This window comes from Peromyscus californicus, unplaced genomic scaffold, assembly GCF_007827085.1.
Source record: "Peromyscus californicus insignis strain IS unplaced genomic scaffold, ASM782708v3 Scaffold_13__1_contigs__length_99412109, whole genome shotgun sequence".
Taxonomy (NCBI): Eukaryota; Metazoa; Chordata; class Mammalia; order Rodentia; family Cricetidae; genus Peromyscus; species Peromyscus californicus.
In genome coordinates this window covers 17,465,410-17,489,257 of record NW_026294424.1, presented here as the reverse complement: position 1 = coordinate 17,489,257, position 23,848 = coordinate 17,465,410, and the positions used below count along the sequence as shown (strand labels likewise).

General features: G+C 36.1%; 1 protein-coding gene across 7 annotated transcripts in view; it reads left to right on the top strand.

Moving 5' to 3' along the window:
* Window positions 1-23,848, top strand: part of Ccdc88a (coiled-coil domain containing 88A) — a 166,424-nt gene that overhangs the window by 57,439 nt on the left and 85,137 nt on the right. For all 7 annotated transcript variants that reach the window (XR_008217402.1, XM_052734606.1, XM_052734605.1 and 4 more), the window contains exons 4-9: window positions 4,423-4,492; window positions 6,638-6,696; window positions 10,671-10,754; window positions 11,573-11,713; window positions 19,134-19,306; window positions 23,092-23,173. Coding sequence is in view for 6 of the 7 variants with exons in the window: in XM_052734606.1 (XP_052590566.1) it covers window positions 4,423-4,492; window positions 6,638-6,696; window positions 10,671-10,754; window positions 11,573-11,713; window positions 19,134-19,306; window positions 23,092-23,173 (609 nt within the window). In the remaining variant the exon portion in view is untranslated. The remainder of the gene's footprint in view (window positions 1-4,422; window positions 4,493-6,637; window positions 6,697-10,670; window positions 10,755-11,572; window positions 11,714-19,133; window positions 19,307-23,091; window positions 23,174-23,848) is intronic.

Sequence of the window (23,848 nt, the reverse complement as noted above, 5' to 3'; positions counted from 1 at the left end):
TCACCATGCACAGGGCCTAGTCCAGTCCCATGCAGGCTCCACAGCCATTGATCCAATTTTCATGAGTTCCCACTAATTTGGTTTGGTTGTCTCTGCAGGTTTCCCCATCATGATCCCGATGCCCTTGCTCATAGAATCCCACCTCTGTCTCTCCAACTGTACTCCTGGAGCTCTGCCTGGTGTTTGGCTGTGGATCTCTGCATCTGCCTCCATCAGTCATTGGAGAAAAGTTCTGTGATGACAGTTAGGGTATTCACCGATCTGATCACTGGAGCAAGCCAGTTCAGTTTAGGCACCCTCTCCACTATTTCTAGTAGTCCAAGCTGGAGTCATCCTTGGGATTCCTGGCCACTTCCCTAGCACCAGTTTCCCTCTATCCCTATGATATCTCTCTCTCATCATGGTATCTCTCTTATTGCTTTCCCGCTCCATCACTGTTCCAGCTCGACCATCCCATTCCCTTATGTTCTCATTACCCATCCTCTAACCTCCATTGCCTACCCCTCACCCCCAGTTTGCTCATGGAGATCTCATTTATTTCCCCTTCCCAGGGCAATCCATGCATCCCTCTTTGGGTCTTCCTTGTTAGTTAGCTTCTCTGGAGTTGTGGGTTGTTGTCTGGTTATCCTTTGCTTTGCTTCTAGTATCCACTTGTGAGTGAGTACATACCATGTTTGACCTTCTGAGTCTGGGTTACCTCACTCAGGATAATGTTTTCTAGTTCCATCCATTTGCCTGCAGATTTCATGATGTCATTGTTTTTCTCTGCTGAGTAGTACTCCATTGTGTATATGTATCATATGTATCACATTTTCTTAATCCATTCTTCAGTTGAGGGGCATCTAGGTTGTTTCCAGGTTCTGACTATTACGAATAGTGCTGCTATGAACATAGTTGAGCATGTGTCCCTGTGGTATGATTGAGCATTCCTTGGGTATATGCCCAAGAGTGGTATAGCTGGATCTTGTGGAAGATTGATTCCCAATTTTCTGAGAAACTGCCACACTGATTTCCAAAGTGGCTGTACAAGTTTGCACTTCCACCAACAGTGGAAGAGTGTTCCCCTTGTTCCACATCCTCTCCAACATATGCTGTCTTCAGTGTTTTTGATCTAAGCCATTTTGATAGGTGTAAGATAGTATCTCGGAGTTGTTTTGATTTGCATCTCCCTGATGACTAAGGATGCTGAGCAATTCCTTAAATGTCTTTCTGCCATTTGAAATTCTTCCTTTGAGAATTCTCTGTTTAGCTATATAGCCCATTTTTTATTTGGATTGTTCATCATTTTGTTGTCTAGGTCCTTGAGTTCTCTATATATTTTGGAGATTAGCCCTCTGTCAGATGTGGGGTTGGTGAAAATCTTTTCCTATTCTGTAGGCTGTCATTTTGTCTTATTTACTGTGTTCTTTGCCTTACAGAAGCTTCTCAGTTTCAGGAGGTCCCATTTATTAATTGTTGCTCTCAGTGTCTGTGCTGTTGGTGTTATATTTAGGAAGTGATCTCCGGTACCAATGCATTCAAGAGTACTTCCTACTTTCTCTTCTATCAGATTCAGGTTACAGTCTTTTAAAAAGGTGTATGAACTTTAGTTAGATACTATTTGTATATAAATAAAAATAAAATGCTCAAATGAAAGATATCATTTTTATAGAAAAATTGAGTAATGCCAACTAAAGGTATTAGGGATGAAGTTACTTTCAATATCCTTTGAGATGCATGCAATGTTTTTTTATTACTATAATGCTTTCCAGTTCTTTTTCAAATTTTTGTAATTCTCCAAATCATTTGGACTGTCTTCATGCCAGAATTGAATCTTTTTTTCCAGTGAAATTTTGCTTTTAATATCCTTGGAAATGTTCATATTTTCTATATTTAAGTACTTGCATGTCTTCAAAAATTTCAACATTCTCACTTTTACTAATACTCTTCATTCCTGCTTTACTTTTATTTGTTTTATGCTTTAAATTTTTATTTATGTGTATGTGTGTGCCACATGTGTGCAGATGTCTGTGTGGCCAGAATAGGGTGACCCTTGGAGCCGTAGTTAGAGGTAGTTGTGAGGCTCCTGTATGGGTGCTGAGATCCAAACTCAGGTCCTCTGAATAAACAGCACATACTCTCAGCCTCTGAGCCATTTCCCCAGCCCCTCCTGCTTTATTTTTATTTTTAGCATTCATGACTCTTACTAAAATGTATGTTCTCTCAGAGAAGGTATTGTTAACTGCTGGACATTGATTAGAATAATATATGACAAATAATGAGCATTCAGTATTTGTTGAATGAATGCTCCAATTTTCTAAAAAAATTTCTCTTTCAAGTATATTGCTATTTTTACTTTTTCATGAATTTTATAGGCTTATCATGTGTATGAAATCAAAATTATCTTAACTAGTTTGTGCACATTCTGTCCTTGCCCTGTTTATGATCATCTTAGTAAAGCCTTGTGTTCATTTCCATATGCTTGCTCCTGTTTCTTTAATATCCTGGTCATGACTATCTTTAGAGGTAGGTGAATTTCTAGGGGCCAGGGAATAACACAGTAAAGCTTTAATTATAGTAGTACTTTTATATCTTACTTTTTTTTTTTTTTTGAGACTTGGTGTCTCCCTAACTTTTGCTGTCCTGGATCTTACTATGTAAACCAGATAGGCCTTGAACTCAGAGTTCTGCCTGCCTCAGCTGAGTGCTGGGTTAAAGGTGTGCATCATTGGCTGGGCGGTGGTGGCGCATGCCTTTAATCCTAGCACTCGGGAGGCAGAGGCAGGTGGATCTCTGAGTTCGAGGCCAGCCTGGTCTACAGAGTGGGTGCCAGGAAAGGCTCAGAGCTACACAGGGAAAGCCTGTCTCGAAAAACAAAAACAACAACAACAAAAAAGGTGTGCATCATCATGCCCACTTGGAACTCAGTGTAGGCCAGGTTGACCTTCAACTTGCAACAATCCTCTGACCTCAAGTTCTGGGGTCTCAGGATGGGCCACCATTGCAGCTTATGTTGTATGTTTTAAAATACTACTTGTAAGACTAGATTAGGGAAATGGATGGTTTACAGAAACAAAGCTAATATCTAAAATACCCCATGGTAGCCATAGGGTAACCAACTAGAAATTAATTTTTTTAAAAAAAATTTTGTGTAATTATTAACTATCTTACTACTTCATATTACTATTATCAGAGTTAACTTAAAATTAACACTTTAAAATAAGTAATAAAGTAATAAATAAATAAATTTTCATATTAATTTCAAAATATTGTTTCTATAATTTAATGATTTTGTACTTTTGTTTCACTTTCTATTCTCTCCAACAAAAATTTTTATAAATCAGATTCCATTTACATTTACATTCTGTGTTAACTTTAGATGGTATTAAATTTTGCAATTATTTCAAAATATAAGCAGACTCAGTGTAAAGGTGAGGGTGTGTTTACATGAGGTCACTGCTGACTGTGGTGATGAGGGAGTATGAAGTTCCCTTCTCATTATGGGACAGTGACTTGGGAGAATTAGGAAACAATAGAATGGGAAGGGTGGGTTACTGAGAAGAGAATGCAAAAACCAGTTGTGGACCATACTAAAGATTATCGTCCATTTGGGCAGTTTTGCTTATAACAGTTGACCGATACAGAATTTCTAATGTTAATATTGCTCATGTTACTCAAAAGTAAGTTTTTATCATTTATCTGTAAAGTCTGTAAGATAAAACTTTTTTCCATAAGCTTTATTTATGAGGGTGAATTTAAGAGTTCTTTATTCAGAGGTAGGTTATTGTCATGAAGTATGGTATGGACAAAATAGTGATTACTGCCAGGTGGTGGTAGCATGGCACTCAACTTTAATACCAGACTAGGGAAGCAGAGGCAGGAGGATCTCTGTGAATTTGAGGCCAGCCTGATCTATAGAGTGAGTTCCAGGACAGCCAGAGCTGTTACACAGAGAAACCCTGTCTCAAAAAACTAAAAAGAAAAAAAGTAGTGATTGCTTTAAAAATAAATATCTGTGTTTTTAAAAACTTTAAGTGATAGTCTTCATTTTGCTTCAATGCAAAAGAAAATCTAAAAATCTAAATAAATTGAGTTTTTTCTCTTTTAAGTTATTCATTTTATATTTTGAGATAGGGTTTTACTCTATAGCTGAGTATTTAAGCCAGGCTGGTCTCAAACTTCTAAAAAGAACTCCTTTCTCAGCCTTACAGATGTGAGAGTGATAGATAAGAGCCACCATGCGTGATCATTTCAGTCTGTCATAACTTAGTTATTTAATTCATAAGGTGCAAAAGATGTAAGACATAATAGATATCCCTTGCATGTTTGTTTTAATATAGCACACCCACAGAAGAGTGTACAAATCCTAAATTACAACTTGGTGAGTCTTTACATAGTCAGCATTAGCCATGTGGTTACTAACTACTGGATATCATTTTACAGGAGACTTTGCAGCAGTTGATTATGATGTCATTGCCAAATGTCTTAATCATTGGCAAAAATCCCTTTTCTGGTAAGTTTTAAGTTGGTATAATGGGATAATAATGCCCTATGTTTGTGTAACACTAGTAATGTTTACCAAGGACTTGATTATTTATCTCCATTCTCAGTAAGTTTTCCACAACATCAATAGGAAAAGTTGGGAATGATATTCCTATTTGTAGAGAGAAAAGAAGATGACAATATTTAAGTTGTTGTTGAGATACACACATGCAACACTGAATCAGTGGTTTTTCCCTGCCACATTAAACTAGTTTTTGGGTGATGGCTATGATTTTTATTATCTCAATCTAAGCAGTTGTGTTAGAAAACCAATGATGTTGAAACTGTTTTAAGTTTTATATTTATATGTCTGTTTACTGTTGCCAAAATTGTTGGAGCTCTGGATTTTTTTTTGTTTGCTAGTTCATTTTTGTAATCGTATGGATTGAGTCTTGAACCTGATAACTACTAGCCAAGTGCTTATCATTGAGCAGTATTCCAGCCTTTAAGTTGAAAGTTTTACTGGTGAACATTTTAATTTATATTAAACAATTCCATAGTGAAAAGATGAGAGGAAGTTTTTTAGATTGTTTAAATTATTATACTCAAACACTCCTACAATCCTTTACTAACATTTAATTTTTATTTGCATTTTGCTGTTTCTGGAACTTGCTCATAGGGCCTCACATAACCAGACAGTTGTTGTACCCATCCACCCTGGAATTTAATGTTTGAACAAGTAACTAGCAGCTATGAAGCATTTCAGGAAAGGACTTAATCCTTGCAGGCTACATGGTATTCAAATTGAATATGTCTTCTTTTACCTGAACCCTTGCCCAGTTGAAACAAAAATCCAAATAAGAGGCAGTGTGTAAGCAGCTGTTTTTATAGAGGAAACTACCAATTAAATGCATTAGTAGTGACCTCAATTAGGAATTCCATTACCTAGATAATTTTTGGGGATACTCTAGGATGTTTGGTTATACAAGTAAACAGGAAAATTAGCATGTAGAATAGAATTAGTTTTTATTCTATATGCATTTAGTAAGTAACAACCAAGTCATAGGGTAGAAATGGTTTATGTGCTAGGAGATCTTGTGATTTGGTGAAAGATCCGAAGATTACTCTGAGATCATATAATTCATATGACAAAAATATGTACAAAAACTAAGGCATGTAAAAATATAGAGTGTTAATTGTTCTTAAAATGGTCAGGGTTAGAGTTGGGACTTATGGTAACTAGTTCAAAAGGACTAGACAGATGTAAGATCTATCTGTGGTGATGGAAGTGGTTCACTAAGGACTTGAGGAGGAGAAGGAAAGCAACCTGAGGCCAGAGTTACAGAGTGTGTGTTGATTGTTAAAATGGCCTAGTAAGTCTAGAAGGAATTAGTTTCATGAAAAGTAAGAGAAAGTCTCTAATGTGAAGATTTGAAATTCATCATAGGTAAGTTAACCTGATAGTGAAAATCTTTCTGAATTTTATACGTTTGTGGTTATGGTCAGCGGAATATTTTAAGACATTCTTAATTGAATGCTGTTAACAAGGGTTGTTCTGCAGTTCTGTTCTGGACTGATAACTTTTATCCAGTTTTTAACATACATTTCTTTCATTTCTTAAAATTTATTATTATAGACCCAGACTAGCCTGGAACTCACTCTGTAACCCAGAGTACCTCGTGTATTTCTCCTACTTTAGTCTCTTGAGTGCTGGTGTTATAGGTGTGAACTAACATACCCAGCTTACTGTATTAGACTCACTGTGATATGCATTTAAGGTTCTGATCTTTATGAACCTGTGCAATGAGAAATATATTTAAATTGTATGGGTAGATGAGCCATAATATTTGTATTTTAGTAAGGAAATGCTAAAGAGGAGCAGATCCATTAGCAGCAACCCTGGCATGTTCTTAATATCAGCACAATCTTAAGTGTTGGTATAATATGATTTCTAGAAAAGGAGTAGATGCAGTGAGCACACTTAGCTTAAAGCCTGTATATCTGCACTGTAACTCTGCTATCACCACATTATACACACATAAGCCACATATTTAAATTTCATTGTTTATATACAAAATTCATTTTTTGTCAAGTTGTGATTGCCTTTAGATTGTTCCAGTGTTTGAAAGAGTTGAAACAAAGCTAAATGCTGTACTTACTAGTGTTTTTATTTCAGAACAAGGCACAGAAGAAGTTAAGAAGTTGCTTTTACTCTTACTGGGTTGTGCAGTTCAGGTAAGTTAAAACATTTCTTCATATTTTCATTCTTATAACATGTTCTTGAGGGTTTATCTAGTTTTCTAAAAGACTTGATAATTTTAAGTATATCACTTTAAAAAGAAATTATGTATAAGAACATTTATTTTATTTCAAAAGTTATGGCATCAATGTCATGTATTAAAAACCTTTAGTTAACTTTTTCCTATTTAGATGTGTCTGATGACTCAGATCTTTATGCCTCTGAAGTTGGAAGCATCTGCCAAACCCCTCTTCTGGTTTGCTTGTGCAAGCTTATGTTTTAGGAGAAGAGGAGGGACTAACAATTAAGAGAGGATTTGGGGCTGAAGCAACAGGTTGAGAGCACTGACTGCTCTTCCTGAGGACCCAGGCTTGTTTCCCAGCACCCACATGGTAGCTCATAGCTGTCTTTAACTCCACTCTCATGGACTCCCAACACCCTCTTCTGGCCTTTGTGGGCACCAGGAATGCACATGTCACACAGACATACATGCAGGCAGACTCTCTTCCACATAAAAATATTCTTAAAAAGAGAGAGTTTGTGGGAAATGTTTTTGTGTGTGTTATTTGTTTATGTACATGACTGTACATGTATGCATGTAGGCATGTGAAGGTCAGAGGTCAGTATCCAGGTGTCAGTCACCTTATTTCTTGAGATAGGGTATCTCACTGAACCTAGAACTCCCTGATTCAGCTATACTTGCTAGCCAACCATCAGGTCCCAGGGATCCTCTCGTCTCTGCTTCCCAGCATTGGAATTAGTTTCATGCCAATGCACCCAGCAAGCACTTTCCTAACAATATTCTCAGTCTTACTGCTCTTTTATAGATGTCCGTATCAATAATGATAGCCAAGATTTATTGACTGTATAGTTTGCCAGGTGTTATATCTTATAAAGGTTTTCTTAATTCTCAAATAAGATTAGTGCTTGGGTAAATATTTAAGTTATTTTAGAAGTTGGATATTTGTGAGTCTAGTATGCTACTTTAATAATTACAGTGGGAGCATATGTAACTGCAACAAATTGAGATAGTCACTTTAGGTTTAGGTCAATTTGCTAGTAGGCCAAAGAACACTGGCATGACTTCCAAATCTACTATACTAGATTTTCCATTTAATTAACTTAAAAGCGCGTGTGTGTGCATGTACATGAACATGCCATGACACACTTGTGGAAGAAAGAGAACAACCTTGTTGAGATTGTTCACCTGTGCCTACCAGCAGTTTTTTTAGTTTCAGGAATTCTGTCTCTGCCTACAATCTCTGTAAGAACACTGGGATTACAGATAACACCTTACCACATCCAGGGTTCCGACAGCAAGTTATTACGCTTGTATGGCAAATATTTTACCACCCATTGAGCTATATCTGAAGCCCACTACTTTTTTAAAGAATGGATTATTTCAATGTACAGTTATTCTAGCTCTTCATAGAGTGAAATATTTTGGGTTTTGTTTTAGGGCTTGTTTACAGGGTTTCATGTATCTCAGACTGGCCTCAAACTTGTTATTCAGCCTGGTTGACCTTAAATTTCTGATTCTTCTACTTCCATCTTCCAATGCTGGGATTACAGGCATGCACCACCATACCCAACATTTACAGTGCTGGGAATTGAACCTTTGTATTCGTGTATGCTAGGAAAGCACTTTCCCAGCTGAGCTATGTACCCAGCCTATGAAATGAGATTTTTGTAAACAAACAAATAAGTTCACTAGTAATATTTCACATTTATTTACATACATTTTATATTCTTGATTGTGTTGGCTTTTAGAGCTTACTGCTTTGGAGATACAATATTTAATTTACGTGAAGTAATTAAACATGAGTGGTATACCTACCACCTCAAGACATTATTTCTTTGTTTTAAGGGCATACAGAATCCTCTGTACTGGTCATTTTGAAATGCTCAGTTAATTGTTGTCTACTATAAGGATCCTACTGTACTATATATGACATACGTTATCATCCTGTCCGTCTGTCTGTATACTTGTATCAGTTAGCAGCCCCCACCCCCATCTAATGTATTCTCACCATCTTCCTCTTCTTAACACCCTTTCTAGCCTCTAGTAACCACTATGGGGACAGTGTTCATATATAAATTAAGTCATTACATTTCTATCACGTGTTGTACATGATTGTTTACTTAACAACTGATTAAATATTAAGATAAATATGGTGTCTGTTGTTGGTGCTATTCTAATTTGTTCATCAGGTCTTTAGTTGGAAACACTATTTTTTTTTTTTTTTTCCGAGACAGAGTTTCTCTGTGTAGCTTTGCGCCTTTCCTGGATCTCGCTCTGTAGACCAGGCTGGCCTCGAACTCACAAAGATCCACCTGCCTCTGCCTCCCAAGTGCTGGGATTAAAGGCGTGCGCCACCACCGCCCGGCTGGAAACACTATTTTTATCATTTACAACTACTATATGCTGCATTTGCTTAAAAAAAACCTTTGTTGGTGAATATTACACTGTATAAATGGTGAGTTTCTCAAGGTAGTGCTAGTGAGAAACAGAGGCTTGTGGGGCTTATAAAAGAAAATGTGTATTTCTTTTAAAAAACTAGCAGAAAAACCATAAGATGGCTGAACTGGGGTACTCTGGATGAATTTTAATTATTACATTTCATAATAACCCTGCCATTTTATGTTCTGATTGGCTAAAAAATTATTCATAAGTCAGTAATTACAGAAATGGATTGCTGTCTCTGAAAAACTAGTTTACATATGCTGTGAATATACAGTTAGAAAGTTAATTCTCAGTTGTTCTTACAGACCTATTTAATACTTCTAGACCAAAAAAAGTTAGTGTTTTTCAGCCTATTGATCCCTATTCCATTTCCTCCAAAACTCCTCAGTTCCTAATCATACCTAGGAATTGTGTTTTCCTGGTAATTTACTTTAAACATTTTTATATCATAACAGTACTTTAGTTTTGACGGGGATGTAGAACTCCGAATGACAGTATAGAGTATGTTCAGGTTGTGTCATGACAGAAATAGAGCTTTAGCAACTTAACTAGCTTGAATCAGAGGTTTGTTTCTTAATGATCAAAGAGCCAGTTTTTCTTCTTTAGGGTTTATTGTTTTCACTGGCTCTGTAATTGGCCCAGGAGATGCATCTTAGCTTGGCACAAGGCAGTGCTGTCCATTTGTATGCACCTCTCATTTGGTAGCTGCAAGAATACAGTTGTATTAGCAGTTGAATTGTAATAGACAAGATGGAGACAGACAAAGATGACGATGTGTGTTGTTATTTAATTATTATTGGGGAAAGGTTAGGTTTATATTTTATGTTCTTAGCTGAAATAAAACTTTAAAAAGTTGACAGTAAGGAATTGCTGCCTTATTCCTATTTGATTACATGTGTATTCATAATTATTAAATTTTGCCCCTGGTTACTTTATTAGAGTAGAAACAAACCAGATATATATTGTATTACTTTATAAATGTTGACCTGGGCCATCAGAGTTAGTTTCTTTTATTAAGATTGATAGGCTGAATATGAGAGAATAAATTGTAGGCTTGAAATAAAAATTGCCGAATTTTTTTTCAACAAGAAGAAAGGCAGTGTTGTTTGGTGACAGTCAGGGACTGAGTGAGCGTTTTGGCAGTATTCCGAATTCTGCCACTGACTCACTGTGGGTTTTGGCAAGTAACTTGTTCTCTCTGAAACAAGTTCTTGATTCTTTACTTCTCTGTTTGTTAAGTTAGCATAATAATATCCTGACCTCAGATGTGCAGTGTAATATGTTCCTACTTCAGAACTTTCCAGCATAAAACTGTAGAGTTCAGTGCCTGCCTCTTAAATATTTTAAAGTCATTGTATCTTCATTAGGTAAGTTCTCTGAGAAGTCGTTTAAATGTAGAACAAAACCCTACTGTGCTGGTGAAATATTGTCAAGCTTGAGGCTTATTTATATATAGCATTGTAAGGGCAATACAGAGTCTGAATGATCCCCCTCCATTTATTTCAGTGTCAGAAAAAGGAAGAATTTATCGAACGAATTCAAGGTTTAGATTTTGATACAAAAGCAGCAGTTGCCGCACATATTCAAGAGGTAACTACTTATATATATTTTAATGTATTTTTATGAAGTTTGCAGTGTGTTTTTTAAATATTATCTCCCCAAATACAGGATAAACAAGAACAATTAAAGATCAGATGTAAATCAACCTTACTTTTATGTAAGTTTCTTTTTGTTAGAGATAGGTAATCCCATCAGTGAATTGTCTTATGTATGGCACAATGCTTACTACACATCTCTCTCTTGTCGTAAGGACATGAATGTTGAGGAATAACGTTTATGTCTTTATTAGGTAGCACAGAATGAATGATAGGGATAAAGACAATAAACTTAGTCTATTGGACTTTTCTCTTAAATGAATGGTCATTTTTATTGAGCTGTTATTTGAATTCCACAAATACATTGATTTTTTTTTAAAAAATATTCGTATAAAAACAAATCTGAGCCATAATGTACCATGTCAATATTGATGTTAATGTAATTTTTAATTAAAATTTATTTTAAAAGCTTCTACTTCCATAACTATTTACTCATGAGCTTTAAATCTTATAATGTCTTTTTAGAATTATGCTATATATTAAATTTTACCTTTTAGGAGAGAATTTTAAAATTGTGAAAATTGGTAGTATTTAAAATATTCTCAGATGACTGTATTTCTTATATCATCTTTTTCCCTTATTTAACTTCAGAGTCCAGATGAGAATTTATTTGTTCTGTTAAAATGTTTAGTTTTGTCATCAATTTGAAATCTTCTTTCTGCTTTTATAGTTGAACTAATTTTATACTAAACTCAAATCAATACTTAAGTATTAGCCATTCTTCGATTGTTTATTTTGCTTTCCTCTCTAAAGGTAACTCATAATCAGGAAAATGTGTTTGATCTGCAATGGATGGAGGTGACAGATATGTCTCAGGAAGATATAGAACCACTCTTGAAGAATATGGTATCACATCTAAAAAGACTGATAGATGAGAGAGATGAGCATTCAGAGGTTGGTTCTCTCATTGTGTTATGGAAGTTTGCTTTCTTAAAAGAAAAAAAAATAGTTTTCTAGAATGGATACCCTGTTTCTTGGGATAGGTAATCAACTATAATCATCCTTTGGTATCTGTGGGGCATATTGGTTCTAGGACCTTCTTAAGATACTACAATCAATCCTAGTACTTGGCAGTTCCAGGACGGCGGACCTCTGAGTTCGAGACCAACTTGGTCTAAAGAGTTTCAGGATAGTCAGGGCTACACAGAGAAACTCTGTCACAAAAACCTTTTTAAAAAAAAAAAAAGGATACTAAAGCCATGAATGCTCAGTCTCTTTTAAAAAGGGGGTGGGAGGGTTTACAGTGTTTATTTATAAAACTACAAATATCTTGTATATTGTAAATCATCTTTTAATTACCCATAATAATGAATAGTATGTAAATAATAGACAAATAGTTGTTATTCTGTATTTTTTAAAAATTGGTAACAAGAAAAAGCCTGTACCTGTGCAATACAAACAGGGATTTTTCCCCCTTATTACTTTCCATCCACAGTTGGTTTAATTTGCAGATGTGAAATCTACATGCTGTACCAATTATAATGTCTTTCTTTTGTTGTTATTGTTTTTTTGTTTGGTGTGTGTGTGTGTGTGTGTGTGTGTGTGTGTGTGTGTGCGCGCGCGCGTGCACGTGCGTGTGTGCGTGTGTAAAACACAGGAATTAGAAAGGAAATAAAAGAACCTTGGATGTCTAATAAGCACAGTATTATTAGGTCTTTTCTCTTTTTCTTTTTAAATTATTATTATTCTGATTTTTGTACCTGTGTGTTTTTCAAGTCACCCCATTACTTTGTCAGTAGTGCAGAAGTGTGACTGAATATATAGTTGATGTGAATGGAAAAACAATTGCCTTGAAGCACAAGAATTTGGTAAATAAATTTCTTGGTTTTGTTGCCCATCTGATCCCAAGTTGGTGTGGGAGGTGACAAGCAGTTAGGGAGTCAGTGCTTTTGTTTTGTTCTTTAAAATTATTTTATGAGGTCTCCCATCTCCCAGGCTGATCTCAAAGTTAGCATGTATCTGAGGATGACCACAAGTTCCTCTTCTTGCTTCCACTTCCCAAGTGCCATGATTTTCGGTGTGAGCAGCCAGGCCTGTCCCAGAGACCTCATTGGTCACGTTGAAACAGCTGACAGATTTCGAGGAAAGGCCTTAGGCTGAGTTTACCTGCACTCTATCTCTAAACATAACTTCGTCTACTCTTTATGTGATGTTCTAGCATCTCAGACTACTGCTCAGGTTGCTTTGAAAATTAAACTCCTGTAGAATATCAACAGTCAACAGTTATAACCAAAGAAAGTTTAGCAGTTTACAAAAGTCTCTTTAGTGTTATTACATACATTATTATTATCAGGCCTCCCGGTGACCATTGTCTAACTGCTCGAAGTTTAAAATACTTAGATATGTTTAATTCTATGCAAAATGATGATTGTGATACAATTGGGAATACACGTAAGTTTGAAAAGTTTATCATTACTAATAATTTTTAGTTGATACCAACTTGGTAAAGTATTCTAAAATTTGTATTTTAGAAAAAATGTATAGTGGAGGAACATAGTATAGGAAAAGGCAGTAACGTACAGAAGTTTTTTGTATACTTAGCTTAAACTATCAAGGAGAAATTTAGAATCGTTATAGGTTTCGACCTCTTACAAGTTTAGAAAACAGCAGTAGTCAGCCATAAATAACTTAGTACTTGATGAACAAGTACATTTCGCATATACAGTCGGAAAACATTTAATTAAAGCAAACACATGTAGACCGGGTTTCAAATAGCAGTACTAGCCAAATAATGTAGTCCTTTTATCTGAATGGTAATAAATACAACTGGAAGACAGACCCAAGAGCTTTCGGGCTGTTTCAGATCGAGATGCAATTCATATTTTATAAAAAGAGCACTTACTTTATCTTTGCATATATTAAACTTATGTTCCTCTAACTACAAAATTTCCATGACATTTAGGCAAAACTTAGGTATATTGCATATTAAGCCCTCAAATGTATATGCATCCATAATTATAGACATAAAGGCAGCAAATATAATCAATATGTATTTAACCAAAGTCATAAAATAATCATTAAATTCTCTGTTTTAAAGTCAGAGGATTAAAGCTCCTTTTAAGATTTGCTTTCTCTAAGTAATAAAAATGTAAAATTCAATGGAAAACACAAGAAATTACCTTGATAAAACAAAATTTGTTCATTAAGCCAGTTTATATGTAAATGTTAGTAAAAATAAACCACTTTTTAAAGAAGACCTTGCTTTAAACATAGAGAATTATGTCCTGCTTGTATATTAGTACATTATATATTGTGACCTTGGAAGTTTCTTTCCTTTTTCCTTTTTTTGAGATAGGTTTCACTCTGGCTGTCCTGGAGCTCACTATGAAAAGACCAGGCTGCCCTAGAGCTCACAGAGATCCACCTGCCTCTGCTTCCTGAGTGCCGTGATTAACAACATGTACCATTTTGCCCAGCCATGGGAATTTCTTTAAATACTCTTTAGTAACAGCCAACTTAACCATACATTCACCAAATATTTTTAAGTTTCATCTGTCACAAGCCTTGTTGTGATATACCTTATATAAATTTCTGGCTTTGCCCTTATATAAAGTATAGCCCCAGGCTGCCCTGACCCATTGATTATTGGCATACACCACCATGGACAGCTGTTCTTTTCTTGGTTCTGCATTACTTGTGTGTTACTTTAGTGAAATATGTTCACCACCTCTTTTTGTGCGTCATACTATGCTGGATGAGAGGATGAAAGATAAAAGGGAGGAGGAGTAACAAAGATGATTTCTGATTTATTGAGAAAAAACTACATTATTTGTAAGTAAAAATGAAGGTTAGTATATAATTAGGTACTAATCAGTTTGTGTAGGAACCAAATGTTTGTTAAATATTATTTCCTAGGTACTGTTGTTAAAACCAGAAAATGTTAGCAAAATTAAAGATAATTAAGACAAGAGGAAAATGAAAATAAAGTTGACTCTGGAAACGGAGCCTTCGTCTGCTATGGAGAGTAACATTGCATTATCCATAAAGACAGGGAAATTGGGATGTGCTGGGTGGGAGGACAGGTGTGTGGTAGGAACATGTAAAGTCACCTTCAAAAGTAGCAAGGAAGGAATTTGGTGTTTCTCTCTCTCTCTTTTCTTTTAACATCGAAGCTGTGTACATATCTTTGAAGAAAAAGAAGGAAAAGTATAAGGATATGCAGAATATGTTTTGAGTGAAAAATATAATAATGAAGCAGCTAGTCCTAGGTGATTAGTTGGATAAGAGGTCATTGGTTGAAAAGCAATGTTAGCAGTTTTTAGTTGGAAGCTTAAACAGAGGAAAGGAAATCATTTACAAAGTCTTTATGGGACAATTTGCCCCAAAATAAATAATTTATCCGTTGCATGGTATAGAGAGCTTCATTAAAAATGGATGGCAAGCCGGGCAGTGGTGGCGCACGCCTTTAATCCCAGTACTTAGGAGGCAGAGGCAGGTGGATCTCTGTGAGTTCAGTGCCAGCCTGGGCTATAGAGTGGGTTCCAGGACAGGCTCCAAAGCTACACAGAGAAACCCTGTCTCGAAAAAACAAAAAAAAAACAAAAAAAAAAAAAATGGATGGTAAGATCTAGGACTCTTCAAGTTCTATTACTTTAGAACTAGAATCAAAAAGTCAGATGTGGTAGTGTACACCTGTAATCTCAGAACTATGGAGGTAGAGGTAGGAGGTTCAGGAGTTCAAAGCCAGCCTTGGCTACACATCAAGTTTGAGACCATCCTGAGCTACATAAAACCCTGTCTCAAAACAAACAAACAAATAATCAAAGAAGAAAACCAGGAAAAAATATGGCTATAGTCAAACTTGAATTTTATTTTGTAAAAATATACATAAAGCAAATTTATTGTAGCATTTTTACAAAAAGCACATTGAAAATACATATGTCAACTTGAAATTTAATTGCTGTAGTACCCATAATTGGTTGTGTGACTTTGGTTTACACTGGTCTATAAAATTCTCAGTTTCTTATGTCTAATATAGACCTTTATGAAAATTACACTGCTAAATGAGATCTTGTTGGAGAATATTAAGGGAAAAAGGTGTAAGTAATTGTCAGACAATAAACTGATAGTTTTAAAATTAAAAGTGGAAAAAGACTCATAAGAAGCCTAACTGTAGTAACAGACTGTAGGAACTCTAGAGTAGTTAGAAATAATCTCTTGCATGTCCAAAAGATGCAGTTGAGTGATAAAAAGGTTCCAGAGTAGGTGTGGTCACATAGGAGCAATGATAGTAAAAGAAACATACTATGAAAGAGTTGATTTCTTTTAATGGAGAAACTTGTATTTATTGATTAAGTAGTGGACATGGAGTTGTAGAGAGATGTTGAACTTGGACAGTACTCTCTGAAGTTTACTAAAGCAGTAAGACAGAGATGCTGAAATATTTCCCAAAGATGAAAAAAATAAATCCTGCTATGTGGTTAAAACAAAACAAAAAATGTAGTTAGAGAGATGGCTCAACATTTAAGAGCACTTGTTGCTCTTGTGGAAGATCCAGGTTTGAGCCTCAGCACCCATATGGTGGTTCACATCCATCTATAGCACCCAGTTCCAGGAGATCCAGTGCCATGTTCTAACTTCCATGGGCACTAGGCATGCATATGGTACACATACATTCAGGCAAAACATTAACATCTAAAATAAAATGAACAAATCTTTTTTAAATTTTTAAATAAAAAACAAATGATGAGGGTAGACTGTGGGAGCCCAGAGGTTTCCTAGTGAGATCTCAGCTTGCTTTACCCAGCAGAGCTTCATAGGGAATGATTGGACATCGGGCGTGGTTACCAGGTATTTGGAAAGGTCTGCACTTGGCTTTGCGGTGTGCTTTGATCTAGCAAGTGGGAGGTCTTTTGCCCCACCCCTTGGCATTGTTATAAAAAGCCCTTTTGAAGAGACAGAGGGCCCATTGGGTATTGACCTGGGTCCTCCCGAAGCTATCCTGTGTTTTTGTCTGTCTCATCTCTGCTATCTTTCTATCTACTAATTCCTTATTAGGAACCCTGTAAAAGGTGGGAACTGGCCTCCCACAGTAGACTTGGTGATAAGGAATATGATGATTTCCTGGTCCCAACGTAGTAATGCCACCCATTCTGTCTGGGTGGACAGTTAAAGCTGCCTTACAAGATAAGTTCATTTGCCTGAGAAAGTTTAAAGTAAAACAAACAAAAATGGTTTAGAATAAAATAATTTACCAGTAAAGAAAAGGAAAATTAGAAGAGTGGAGCAACACAGTTGTAGAAAATGTAGGATGGCTACATACTTAATCCATAATGCTGAAATTTAGGAAAATATAAAGGTTTATGCCCCACTGAGGGTCTTTGGAGAAAGGATTGGGGAAGCTTTGATATGGGAAGCAGTACAGTATTATAAAACATGGAACATAGGATAAACAGTGGATGGGCTACCATGCAGTCTCAACATTACTATTAGCTAGTTGTGTAAGCATACAATCTTTGTGCCTCAGTCATCTGACCTCCCTTTAAGATCTTATTCTCACGCCGGGCGGTGGTGGCGCACGCCTTTAATCCCAGCACTCGGGAGGCAGAGCCAGGCGGATCTCTGTGAGTTCGAGGCCAGCCTGGGCTACCAAGTGAGTTCCAGGAAAGGCACAAAGCTACACAGAGAAACCCTGTCTCGAAAAACCAAAAAAAAAAAAAAAAAGATCTTATTCTCTCTAGCAATTGCTTCCTCTAGGATTATAGAATGATAAAACGGGCCGGGCGGTGGTGGCGCACGCCTTTAATCCCAGCACTCGGGAGGCAGAGCCAGGCGGATCTCTGTGAGTTCGAGGCCAGCCTGGGCTACCAAGTGAGTTCCAGGAAAGGCACAAAGCTACACAGAGAAACCCTGTCTCGAAAAACCAAAAAAAAAAAAAAAAGATCTTATTCTCTCTAGCAATTGCTTCCTCTAGGATTATAGAATGATAAAACGGGCCGGGCGGTGGTGGCGCACGCCTTTAATCCCAGCACTCGGGAGGCAGAGCCAGGCGGATCTCTGTGAGTTCGAGGCCAGCCTGGGCTACCAAGTGAGTTCCAGGAAAGGCGCAAAGCTACACAGAGAAACCCTGTCTCGAAAAACCAAAAAAAAAAAAAAAAAAAAAAAAAAGAATGATAAAACGGTATTGTCTAATTCTGCAGTGATGACAAGATTATATTCCTAGACTGTCCAGTATAGTAACAACTAGCAACAGATACCTGTTTTGTACTTGAAACCTAGCGCATGTGACTGAAGAACTGAATTTTGAGCTGTTCAAATTTTTATTAAATAACCACTTGTGTTGCTGCTATTGTAATCGGATAGCACAGTTCTAGACAAATCACTCTCTGGTTTTCTTTCCTGTGTCAGCATGTCTTTTATGCCTTTCCAGCAGTTGTTATCTTATTCTTTTGTCATGTGATTTCTTTTATTAAAAAATCTAGGGAGAGAAAAAAAAACATTGACATGTTTCTGTGTTAATTTGCTAAATACCTGTTGTCCTTTTTTAAAAAAATTGTTGCTGCCTTTTAAGCCACCGCTGTCTGAATCAGCAACTCCGTTACTACCAGCAGTGATTAGGCCTTGAGAGCCGAGGCCTGAAGGAAATCTGTTCCATCCTGCTCCGACTCTTTCAGAGCTACAAAGGGAACTTAACTAAATCTCTGTCCCTCTAAAGAACTCAAGATTCAAAGGTTAAGGTGGAATTCTGTTCTTCAGAGAGGCTGACTAGCAAGTAACTCACCTCCTCTCCTTGCTTGCATCCTCCAAAAAGCCCTTGTGCTTTTTTTTTTTCACCCTTACTTAAAATCCCTTCTCTGCTTGGCTCCTTCTTACCACTTCCTGTCAGCTAGTTGCTTACTCAGCCTCCTGACCTCGGGTGAATTTTATTTAATCAAACAAATGTAACACAGCTTTGCATCATTAAACAAATGTTTCAGAGCATAAACAAAAGTAACATACCTTAAAATAATATTCTACAACAATGAACTGTTGAATAAAACTTGAAATGACAGCCAATATGACAAAGTTAAAATGTAGTTTTCATTATTGTTATTTCTTTGTTTCTGAGACAAGGTCTCACTATGTAGCCCTGGCTGAACCGAAACTCACGAGGTAGACCAGGCTGGCCTCAGTCTCACAGTGATCTACTGTCTCTGTCTGTGCATCCCAAGTGCTGGGATTCAGGGATTACACACCTTACCTGGCAGAGTTGAGATGCTTTTAATCAATGAGTTGTTTTATTTTATAGAATGTTCAGTGATTAGTGTTGCTGTGTCTAGGTTACTGACGTGTGGAACACTAAAACTGTTTCTGTGTTTACCCCTGTAATTCTTAGACTATCGTAGAGCTCTCTGAAGAGCGAGATGGTCTTCATTTTCTACCGCATGCCTCTTCATCTGCACAGTCACCCTGTGGTTCTCCTGGCATGAAGCGAACAGAAAGTCGACAGCACCTCTCAGTGGAACTGGCTGATGCTAAGGCCAAGATCCGAAGACTGAGGCAGGAATTGTAAGTCCCTCACTTTCAATATTCATTGAAATTATGTGGTAACAAAGATGACTTTAGCAGTATTTTAACTTTGATAATAGACCAGTTGTCCTCTGTTGTTAACCTAAATCAAATTATTTATTAGTATTTGTCAAAATGAGAAAAAAATTGCCTATAATCCTAACACTCAAGTATAAGCAGGACAATCCAGCAGTTCATGATCATCCTCAGATACAAAGTAAGTCTGAGCTTAGCCTGGGCTATATGAAGCCCTGCCTGAATAATAGTAATAATGACAATGTTTTCAAAGACTGAATTGTTGACATATAATATTACAGAAATAACTTTATGTGTATCAACTGCATTAAGTCATTGAAGTGCCAGTTCTACTTAATAAAATATTCAGATTTTATTAGTACTGATAAAATTGTACTTACTAAGTTATTAAAGCTCATTACAGAAAATAGAATATAAATTTTACATATTCATTCTTGGGTGAACCACAGTAAAAGCATGACTAATCTTTGCTGAAGATTTTGTATTTTGTACTTTAAGGAGAATAAAGGATTTTGGATTTATGGGTTTTCTCTCTTTTTTTTTAAATTTGTTTTCCTGGAATTTTAGCTTCAGAATGTAGGTTTTAAATTTAAATACACAAGATAGTAATTACTTTTGTTTATTGATTATTTAAAGTAACTTAGAAAAGTGAATTGGATATGCAAGGTAGAAAAAGCATTAAATAGTCTGTAGGAAAATTTGAAAACAAAAAAAATACAGCTTTCATTTGTGGATGTCTGCATTATTATGTGTCTGTTGAAGTGAACACACCCAGGATATTCTATAAGCAGCTGCACCAGGAAAATTAGGGAAGAGATTGCTGTTATTAGTTTGACTGGCAGCTAATGGATAGCCTAAACAGTGAACACTAGTTCTTTCCATATAATTTAGCCCAATCTTCTCTAGTCTTTAGATGAAGCATGCAATTAGAACTGCAGTGATGGCTGTGAATTCATTTACCATGTTGCATTATATTAGAGTTTAATTTTCAAATAGAATTTACTTGGCCTTGGAATATATTAAAAATTCAAACAACCTTAGAAGATTGACAAAAATTGTTTTCATGTGTAATGATTTGAAAATATAAGTGGATGCTTTTAAGTGAGTAAAGATACCAGATGCATGCAGCAAGTATTTTCAGTAACTAGCATTTCACCAAATCCCATCTAATATTTTTGAAAATGTGTTCTTTTATATATTTCTTAAGATGGCATGTACTAAGTCTTTCTTTTGTTTTAATGGGAACAGATAATTCCTGTAGTGGATTAGCAGCAGAGATCTTGATTTTAAAAAAACAAAAGGTCCAGATTGCTTTATAACTAATGGAAACTATAAAATAAATAACTAGAATATAATTTGTATTAACTATTAACTGATGCATGCTCATTTATGGGTAATACCAAATAGTATAATTGATTTTGATTTAAAGAGTAAAAGTGTAATTTATGATTAGAATGAATAACTAATTCTTTATAAATTAAACTTTTTATACAATAATTGACATTATTGAAGACTTCTTTCAACAGTTCTTTGAATCACCATTGATTACTTATTTTGGGAGTTTCTTTAATATAATGATTAATTATTTTATTAAAAAAGAAAATACTTTTAGTAAGATATAATTCAGTATCTGACAATTCATCCTTTTAAAGTATACAATTAAATGGGCTTTTAAATTGTGCAATCACCACAATAATTGAATAAAAGTGTCTTTGTCCGTCCTCTTTTACCTCAGATCTTAGCAATAGCTAATATGTTGTTTTTCCCTGGGTTTGCCTGTTTTTGACACTCATATAAAGAAAGGGATTATATTACATGTGGCCTTCTTGTTTAGCATGATGTCCTCCAAGTTCATTGGTGTTGTAGCATGTAACTAATGTCTTGTTAATGACAAAAGCAGTAACTTCTGATCTATAAAAAGACAAACTAACAGAAAGTTAGAAATAAGAGGGCCATCAAGATGGTGCTTGCAGTCAAGCCTTACAACCTAAGTTTGGACCCTAGAACCCACATGGTGGAAGGAGAGAACTTTCTCACTCAGGTTGTCCTCTGACCTCCACCCACACACCATGACACTTAACCTCCCTCCTTCAGCAAATGAATAAATGGGGGGAAAGATAGGAGCTAATAATTTACAAATAAGAAATTTAAGTAGCAGGATGTTAATATTCTTTTAACAGGGCAGTTTGACAGTAGATATCAAGAACCTTAAAGACTATATTTTCCTTTTAGAAATATGTGCAGGCATATAATACATGATTTTTATAGTGACTCTTCTAAATAAAACATTACTATATGGAAAACTGAAACTTAGCAAATTACATTTCTTTTATCAAAGGGAATATCTTTATTATTTAAAATTTTGTGGTTTTTTTTTTTTTTTTTTTTTTTTTTTTTTTTTTTTTTTTTGTTTTTCGAGACAGGGTTTCTCTGTGTAGCTTTGCGCCTTTCCTGGAACTCGCTTTGGAGACCAGGCTGGCCTCGAACTCACAGAGATCCGCCTGGCTCTGCCTCCCGAGTGCTGGGATTAAAGGCGTGCGCCACCACCGCCCGGCCAATTTTGTGGTTTTTGAACACAGGGAGAAACATGAGGATGTATAAAAGTAAGCTACTTTATACAGTGCCTTTTATTACTAGACAACAGAAGGCAGAAAATAGTTAAATACGGGCTTTCTTTGAGAAGATTAACTCTGATGGAAAATTATAGAAAAATAAGAGATAAAGCAGTTCAAAAATTAATAAAAAATTGAGATATATTGCTGAGCGTGGTAGTGCATGCCTTTAATTTTAACACTCTAGAGTTAGAGACATGGATTTTTGTGAGGTCAGCCTAGTCTACATAGTGAGTTCCTGGGTAGCCAGCATTACACAGTGAGACCTGGTGTCAATATATATGTGTACATCTATGTATGTTTATGTATGTATATAACAATGTGTTAAGCAATATGTATGGCAAATAGTAAGTGTATGGTTTCCTTTAGGCCATTGTAAATGTAGAAAATAGTTTGGAGTTCCTTTATGAGGAATTCCTCATGCACAGTATTATATAAAAAATCATTCATGCTTAATTGTTGATTATGCAGAGTTGGAGAGAGAGTTACGGTAGGACAGATGAAGAGATAGAGAGAAAGAATGTAATAAACTATAAGGACGTTAGTTATTACATTGGTCTTTTAACATCATTGGTGGAAGTTTCATAACATCTAGTCATATATTCATAGTATCTTTTTCTTGCTTTTATTTCCTCCAAGTGTTCTGGTTATAGATAATACTCCATTTAGTTAGGTTTTTGTTCTGCAGCAGCATATTACTGTATAGCCCTGGAACTTGCTGCATAGACCAGACTGGCCTCAAATTCATGGAGGTCTGCTGGCCTCTGCCTCCTTAGTGCTGGGATTAGAGGTGGGTGCCATCTTGTCCAGCAATGTTTTGCGTACTTTTATTTTATGTGTATGAGTGCTTCTCTTCAAACATGTATATGTACAAAATGTGTACCTGGTACCTGCAGGGGCAAGAAGGTGTCAGTGGATTCCTTGGAACTATAATTACAGATAGTTCAGAGTCAACAAGTTGGTGCTGGGTACTGAACCCTGGGTCCTCTGCAAGCTCAGCAAGTACTCTTAACTGCTGACCCATCTGCAGCCCTCAGTTAGTTAAGAAATAATCACTTACATGTATTAATGTTGTGATGATCACAGATTCTGGAAGTAGTATGCTTATTCTTTAATAAATATCTTTTTGCATTTAAGGGAAGAAAAGACTGAGCAGTTATTGGACTGTAAACAAGAACTTGAACAAATAGAAATGGAATTGAAGAGGCTACAACAAGAGGTGTGTTATCTAGTTTTATTATATTGTAGCTGAAATAATTGGAAATTGATTTGTCTCATTGTAATTTATAACCATGACCTCAATACTTTAAGCCCCAGTTACCTCATATATTTGTATAAAGTCAGATGACTTTTTATTGCCTTTATCAACATGCAGAGCCAAAGTTGGAAATCAAGGTCTTTTGTCCCTACTATTCAAATTTCTCTGAGATTCAAAGTAGCCCTTTTGGACTGGGGCAGTTCTAAGTTCCTCTTTTTTATGTATTTGTCCTTTATCACTGTTTTACCCAAGCACCTCTGTATACTGAACTGAGCTGTTATGGGTCTGTATGTAGTCTCCCATGTGATTATATTAGGTTATATAAACACCAAAATGTTTTATTTTTATTTATTCTCCCATATATTACATCCCAAACATGGTTTCCCCTCCCTCCACTCCTCCTAGTCCCTCTCCTACACTGTCCCTCTCCCCCAAATCCACTTCTCCTCTGTTCCCCTTCAGAAAAGAGCAGTCCTCCTAGGCATATCAACTGAAGATGGCATAACAGAGTACAATAAGGCTAAGCACATACCCTCACGTCAAGACTGAATGAGACAACTCAGTAGGAAGAAAGGCTCCCAAGAACAGGCAAAGAGTCAGACACCTCCCACTCCCACGGTAGGAGTCCCACATGAA